General features: G+C 34.1%; 2 protein-coding genes across 3 annotated transcripts; one reads left to right on the top strand and one right to left on the bottom strand.

Moving 5' to 3' along the window:
- Positions 1-3,157: 3,157 nt before the first annotated feature.
- LOC136784007 (uncharacterized) lies at positions 3,158-4,498 on the top strand. The gene is made up of 4 exons (XM_066744460.1): positions 3,158-3,318; positions 3,414-3,766; positions 3,847-4,271; positions 4,331-4,498. Exons 1-4 carry the CDS (start codon positions 3,212-3,214, stop codon positions 4,496-4,498), a joined length of 1,053 nt encoding a protein of 350 aa, XP_066600557.1. The 5' UTR covers positions 3,158-3,211.
- LOC136784004 (uncharacterized) lies at positions 4,043-5,493 on the bottom strand. 2 transcript variants are annotated; one of them, XM_066744459.1, is made up of 3 exons: positions 5,466-5,493; positions 5,199-5,373; positions 4,043-5,139 (listed from the first exon to the last, which is right to left on the bottom strand). In XM_066744459.1, the coding sequence occupies exons 1-3, from the start codon at positions 5,482-5,484 to the stop codon at positions 4,794-4,796; spliced, it is 540 nt and encodes a 179-aa protein (XP_066600556.1). In that variant the 5' UTR covers positions 5,485-5,493; the 3' UTR covers positions 4,043-4,793. The 2 variants fall into 2 exon arrangements, with proteins under 2 accessions (XP_066600556.1, XP_066600555.1); XM_066744458.1 differs by lacking the exon at positions 5,466-5,493 and having other exon boundaries at positions 5,199-5,460.
- Between the last annotated feature and the right edge of the window lie 1,193 nt (positions 5,494-6,686).

Genomic DNA, 6,686 nt, shown 5'->3' on the forward strand with positions numbered 1-6,686 from the left:
TTACCCTAGTCCCATATAAGTACTCCCTGACCCCAAGTGAGTTACCATATCACCTTTATAAGTACTCCCTGACCCCAAGTGAGTTACCATAGCCCCATTATAAGTATTCCCTGACCCCAAGTGAGTTACCCTAGTCCCATATAAGTACTCCTTGGCCCAAAGTGAGTTACCCTAGCCCCTTTATAAGTACTCTCTGACCCCAAGTGAGTTACCATATCACCTTTATAAGTACTCCCTGACCCCATGTGAGTTATCCTAGCCCTTTTATATGTACTCTCTGAATGCAAATGAGTTACCCTAGTCCCATATAAGTACTCCCTGACCCCAAGTGAGTTACCATATCACCTTTATAAGTACTCCCTGACCCCAAGTGAGTTACCATAGCCCCATTATAAGTATTCCCTGACCCCAAGTGAGTTACCCTAGTCCCATATAAGTACTCCTTGGCCCAAAGTGAGTTAACATAGCCCCTTTATAAGTACTCCCTGACCCCAAGTGAGTTATCCTAGCTCCTTATATGTACTCTCTGACCGCAAGTGAGTTAACATAGCCCCTTTATATGTACTCTCTGAACGCAAGTGAGTTACCCTAGTCTCATATAAGTACTCACAGACACCTAGTGAGATACCATAGAACCATATAAGTACTCCTTGACCCAAAGTGAGTTACCATAGCCCCTTTATAAGTACTCTCTCACCCCAAGTGAGTTACCATATCACCTTTATAAGTACTCCCTGACCCCAAGTGAGTTATCCTAGCCCCTTTATATGTACTCTCTGAACGCAAGTGAGTTACCCTAGTTCCATATAAGTACTCCCTGACCTCAAGTGAGTTACAGTAGCCACTTCATAAGTACTCCCTGACCCCAAGTGAGTTACCATAGCCCCATTATAATTACTCCCTGACCCCAAGTGAGTTATCATAGCCCCTTTATATGTACTCTCTTGCGGCAAGTGAGTTAACATAGCCCCTTTATAAGTACTCCCTGACCCAAAGTGAGTTATCCTAGCTCCTTATATGTACTCTCTGACCGCAAGTGAGTTAACATAGCCGCTTTATAAGTACTCCCTGACCCCAAGTGAGTTACCCTAGCCCCTTAATAAGTACACCCTGGCCCCAAGTGAGTTACCTTGGTCCCATATAAGTAGTCACAGACCCCAAGTGAGTTACCCTAGTCCCATATAAGTACTCCTTGACCCCAAGTGAGTTACCATAGCCCCTTTATAAGTACTCCCTGACCCCAAGTGAGTTATCCTAGCCCCTTTATATGTACTCTCTTACCGCAAGTGAGTTATCCTATCCCCTTTATATGTACTCTCTGAACGCAAGTGAGTTACCCTAGTCTCATATAAGTACTCACAGACACCTAGTGAGATACCATAGAACCATATAAGTACTCCTTGACCCAAAGTGAGTTACCATAGCCCCTTTATAAGTACTCCCTGACCCCAAGTGAGTTACCCTAGGCCCAAATAAATACACCCTGACCCTAAGTGAGTTACCCTAGTCCCATATAAGTACTCCCTGACCCCAAGTGAGTTACCATAGCCCCTTTATAAGTACTACCTGACCCCAAGTGAGTTATCCTAGCCCCTTAAATGTACTCTCTGGCCGCAAGTCAGTTATCCTAGCCCCTTTATATGTACTCTCAGACCCCAAGTGGGTTACCCTAGTCCCTTATAACTACTCCCTGACCCCTAGTGAGTTACCCTAGCCCCTATATAAGTACACCCTGGCCCCAAGTGAGTTACCCTGGTCCCATATAAGTATTCCCTAACCCCAAGTAAGTTACCATTGCTGGGATTCTGTAACTTCCCAGCGATGATTTTCGGTATCGCTAACTACCGATAGTTGTCGCTTGCAGTAACGAAAAGAGCGATTCTGTAACTTCCGTCTATATGGATTCAGTAAGTAGTTATCGACAACTTTCGGTAATTGAATCGAGTTACCGAGAGATATCGCTAAAAGCGATTCTGTAACACAAAGTTTTCGATAATTGGTGTTAAAAATGGCGGTCGCTACCGAATTCTATCGTTAACTTAACGACGACCGTGATAGGCGTCGGTAGATGTTTACCGAGAAAGTGAATATAATAAATGTCACAAATATTTCTTAAATTAATATTTAGAAATCACAAAAAAGTACTTACAATAAATTTTCTTTATAAATTAAGGCTTACAGTAAAAATCGTAGGAAATAAAATTTAAGATTTTTCCAATTTTTATATTTAAAAATAAATATATATATATATGCAGAGGTTTTCTCTAAAATATAGAATTAATTGTATTATTTAACTATAGCACACAGGCACTAACTGTACATTGTCTAACTCAAAAAAATGTTAAAACATTAATTTTTAATACTTATTTTAATTAAAATATACTTACGTTTTAATACTTCTTTTAAATAAAATATGATAATTTTGCTATAGTAAGAATTGCTATAGTCAAAAATGATATAGTCAAGTAACACAAAAATTCCTATTTCGGTTGGTATTAATACACCAATATTACCAGCTTCCCTAGAACCTTAACGAATTTTATCGTTATCGTACAAATATGAGTTGCACCGACTATTGTCTTAAAGCTAAAGTTACAGAATCGCTCATTCGTTAGCGCAAGCGATAACTGTCGGTAGTTAGCGATACCGACAGCTGTCGTTAAGGGTGATGGCAGACAACTCGATGGAACTGACGCAGCGGCCGTAAACGTAAACATAATGTAAGACAGACGAAGTCGTAAACTTAAGCGGCGAATTTGAATGATTTGATATTGTCTGCCGATGTCTGGTCGAAATCGTTAACGTAATTTTTGCAATTGTGCTAGCTGTTTTGCAAAAATACTTTATTTATATCATTATTTAAGAAAAATATAATTCTGTAAGTAGCATTTTAATAAAAATTAAATTGAAATAATATATTTCAATAGATTTTTTATACCCTCACCTTTATTAGCATAGATATTGTTTGTATCATGCAAAAATGCAATTTCTAGAAAATATGGATGGAGATCTGGAAAATGATATTTTAATTTTATCAAGTTATTGGCTAGCATTCATTTATATATATATTAGAAAAAGGAAACAAAAGCGTTGGTTGAATAGAAGATGGTTAGTAAATCCAATCAACCAGAATAGGCTATCTCAAGGAGATTACAACAATCTATTTGTAGAGCTAAAAAATGAACCACATAGATTTTACCGCTACACAAGAATGTCTGAAGTACATTTTAAAAAATTATTGAAATTAACCGAACCATTTTTACATAAAAAGAATTGGCGAGCCTTTACCCCAGAGTTGAAGCTAATAATTGCTATACGGTATTTATATATTTTTCTAATATTTCATATATTCTATGTACGAGATATAATGTTTTTATAAATAATATATAACACATATATATATACTTTTGAAGATATTTGGCTACTGGAGACTTGCCAAATACCATAGCTCTAGCTTTTAGAGTAGGTGAATCCACAGTAAGAAATATTGTGAAAGAAGTTTGTATGGCCATAATAAAAAGTTTAAAAACAAAATATCTTGCTGAACCTACTGAAGAAGATTGGAAGAAATGTGCCACAGGATATTGGGAAAAATGGAACCTACCAAATTGTGTAGGGTCTATAGATGGAAAACACATTAGATTACGCGCACCACCAAATTCTGGAAGCCTATATTACAATTATAAAAAATATTACAGCATTGTTTTAATGGCTATCGCCGACCACTTGTATAGATTTACACTAGTAGATATTGGTGCATTTGGTGGTAAGAAATTAACAGTGAAATATTATGTGAAATTTTTAAAATGTATATACATACATGTATTATAATTTTTTAATTTATAGGAATGAACGATGCAGGTATATTTAATGGCTCGAATATAGGAATAAATTTAACAAATGAAACCTTAAATTTGCCAAAAGAACAAATGCCTTTACCTAATAGCGAAAATAAAACATCGGCTTATTTTGTGGCAGATGATGCCTTTAAGCTGTCTCATAGAATAATGAAGCCTTATTCCAAACATAATTTAACATATGATGAGAAAATTTTCAATTATAGGATTTCGAGAGCCCGTAGAACCGTGGAAAGCGCTTTCGGAATTTTAAGTAATAAATGGAGAATATTTCATACTGCTATTACTATACTTCCAGAAACAGCAGACCTAATAGTAAGCGCCTCTGTATGCTTACATAATTATATTTTGAAGGAAGAACAAATTGATGGATATAAATCATACAGCAAAGAATCAAATTACCGTCTTGTTCAGGTAAAACAAAAGGAATTGAACAATTTTATTCGGTAAAAATTTTGTTTGAAATATTTTAGCATCCTCCTTGGGTTGAAATTAGTAATGAAACTATTCACGCATCCAATAATTCTGTACTAACGGGTGAGCACCAAAGAACCATCTTAAACAACTTTTTTCAGTCAACAGATGGCCAAGTAGAATGGCAACACGAATATGTGCAGAGAGGGATTTATGCAGACGAATAGATCGATACAAAAATAGAGGATAATGTTTAATAACTATTAATCTGTTAGATTGAAACAATTTTAGTATTAGACATTGTTTGAGAAAAATATTTATTCCTATGTAAATAATTAAAATTTTAATTTAATATTTCTTCTTCCCAACAATTAATGTTGAACAATTAAAAAAATAAATAAAGTATTTCCTTATATTTGCATTTCAACATAAATACATATTTTATACCTTATATATGTTAAATTATTTTGTAGCAACTATATAGTCATCATTATTAATTTATGTATAACATAGTGTATAATATTACTCAATCCGTGCTACCAGAGCATCCATTATCATTTTTTTCCTTATAAGCTTCTCATTATCAGAGAAGGTATCGAACTGCAATTTTAAATATTTCATGAAGGCATCATCTACACTATCCATTTCTGTTTTCTTCTTTTTCATATATTCAGAAATAGTGTCACCCATATTTAAGAATGCAGTCTCTAAAGATTTTGTTTCATGAACTTTACGTCTTTTCATAATATTTGGCTCAGTATCACCTGTATTGATACATTCTTCGTCAAGTACCTGCTTATTACTTTCTTGCAAGTTATTTAATAAATCATTATTATTATTCTTATTAATGCTGCTATTAGTGTAGCTTCTAAAAAATAGAAATTGTAATTCAAATTAAAACAAAACGAAAACTAAATATTGTTTTACCTTCTTCTTTTTACAATCTTGTCCAAAAATGAAAGCTGACGTAAATAAAGAAATGAACTTTGCTTGACAGCTCCACTTCCACTTCTGCATTCAAGAGCTTTTCGTTTTTCTCTGTTGTATTGATCTCTGAGAGAATTGCATCTTTTCTGACAATAAATAGGAGTATACATATCATCTAAAATTAACCAAATATACCAAAGCATTCAAAATAATGTGTGACAAGTTAAATTGCTTTCAGTTAAAATAGAAACTTTGTAATCTAAAAACCTTCATGCAATTCTGTCATTATCGTAGATATCTCCTTCCATGCATTGCTTTTCATAATATTGTCTTTAAAATTTTTATTCTGCTTATCATACAAAAAGCTTCTTTCCTTGTACAAATCAATAAGTAGCTCATCACCAGTTTTTCTATTATTATCTAAGTCATCATCAGGATCGTCAACCGTGTCATTTATTATATCATACGAAGCACTATAATCTTCATGATCCATACTTCTACATAATTTAAAAATGTAAAAAATAAAACGGAAAATTTTAATCAAATCTAAGCATTTTTAAAATTCCTGAATTATAAATTTTAAAATTTACTATATTTCTCCAAAACTAATATTATAACCTAACAGTGATAAATAATAACTATATATATATATATATATTATTTAACGATTTCTGTATAACTTAAGGAATGGGTACGAAAAACTAGTACAATACATTTTTAATTAAAAATGCTACTTACAGAATTATATTTTTCTTAAATAATGATATAAATAAAGTATTTTTGCAAAACAGCTAGCACAGTTGCAAAAATTACGCTAACGATTTCGACCAGACATCGGCAGACAATATCAAATCATTCAAATTCGCCGCTTAAGTTTACGACTTCGTCTGTCTTACATTATGTTTACGTTTACGGCCGCTGCGTCAGTTCCATCGAGTTGTCTGCCATCACCCTAAGGGGTTTGACCCACTTGAGGCCAAAAACACTCACAATATAATAGTTGATGTGGTATATATTATTTATTACGAGCATTGTGAGTTTTTGGTGGAATGCGTGCAAGGAAAAGCAAAGGTTTATTAAAGTTATTCGTCGGATAAATTTTATATTAGTACCGCTGAACCTCTAGCGACATCTATCTCGGTCGTTGTTAAGTTACAACGATATTATTAGTTTTCCTTTCAATAAAAAACTCAGTGAAATATCAATTCTCAGCTAAATGATTCGGTTTAGTACAATTTATATTAACTTCAATTGTTCGTAACTCCGTCGCTTAACTAAGATTGAACTGAGAGTTTTCTTAAAAAGGAAAGGTACGTTTATTCGGTAGGATTCGGTAGGTTACCGACAGTACCGACATTACAAGCGACAATCATCGCTGACTCTGAGTTACAGAATCGCACTTAGCGATTTCTGTCGGTAACTGGACTTAACGATACCGAAAGTTGTCGCTAAGAGTTACAGAATCCAACTACATATCACCTTTATAAG

Source organism: Prorops nasuta, unplaced genomic scaffold (genome assembly GCF_024137725.1).
Source record: "Prorops nasuta isolate Cenicafe-Biocafe unplaced genomic scaffold, Cenicafe_Pnas_1.2 PNAS00040, whole genome shotgun sequence".
Taxonomy (NCBI): domain Eukaryota; kingdom Metazoa; phylum Arthropoda; class Insecta; order Hymenoptera; family Bethylidae; genus Prorops; species Prorops nasuta.

Coding starts and splice junctions, on each gene's coding strand:
- LOC136784007 (XM_066744460.1), top strand. CDS start 3,212: ATGTCTGAAGTACATTTTAAAAAATTATTGAAATTAACCGAACCATTT. Junction 3,319..3,413: donor AAGCTAATAATTGCTATACG/GTATTTATATAT, acceptor ATACTTTTGAAG/ATATTTGGCTACTGGAGACT. Junction 4,272..4,330: donor CAAATTACCGTCTTGTTCAG/GTAAAACAAAAG, acceptor GAAATATTTTAG/CATCCTCCTTGGGTTGAAAT.
- LOC136784004 (XM_066744458.1), bottom strand. CDS start 5,401: ATGCTTTGGTATATTTGGTTAATTTTAGATGATATGTATACTCCTATT. Junction 5,140..5,198: donor AAGATTGTAAAAAGAAGAAG/GTAAAACAATAT, acceptor TCTATTTTTTAG/AAGCTACACTAATAGCAGCA.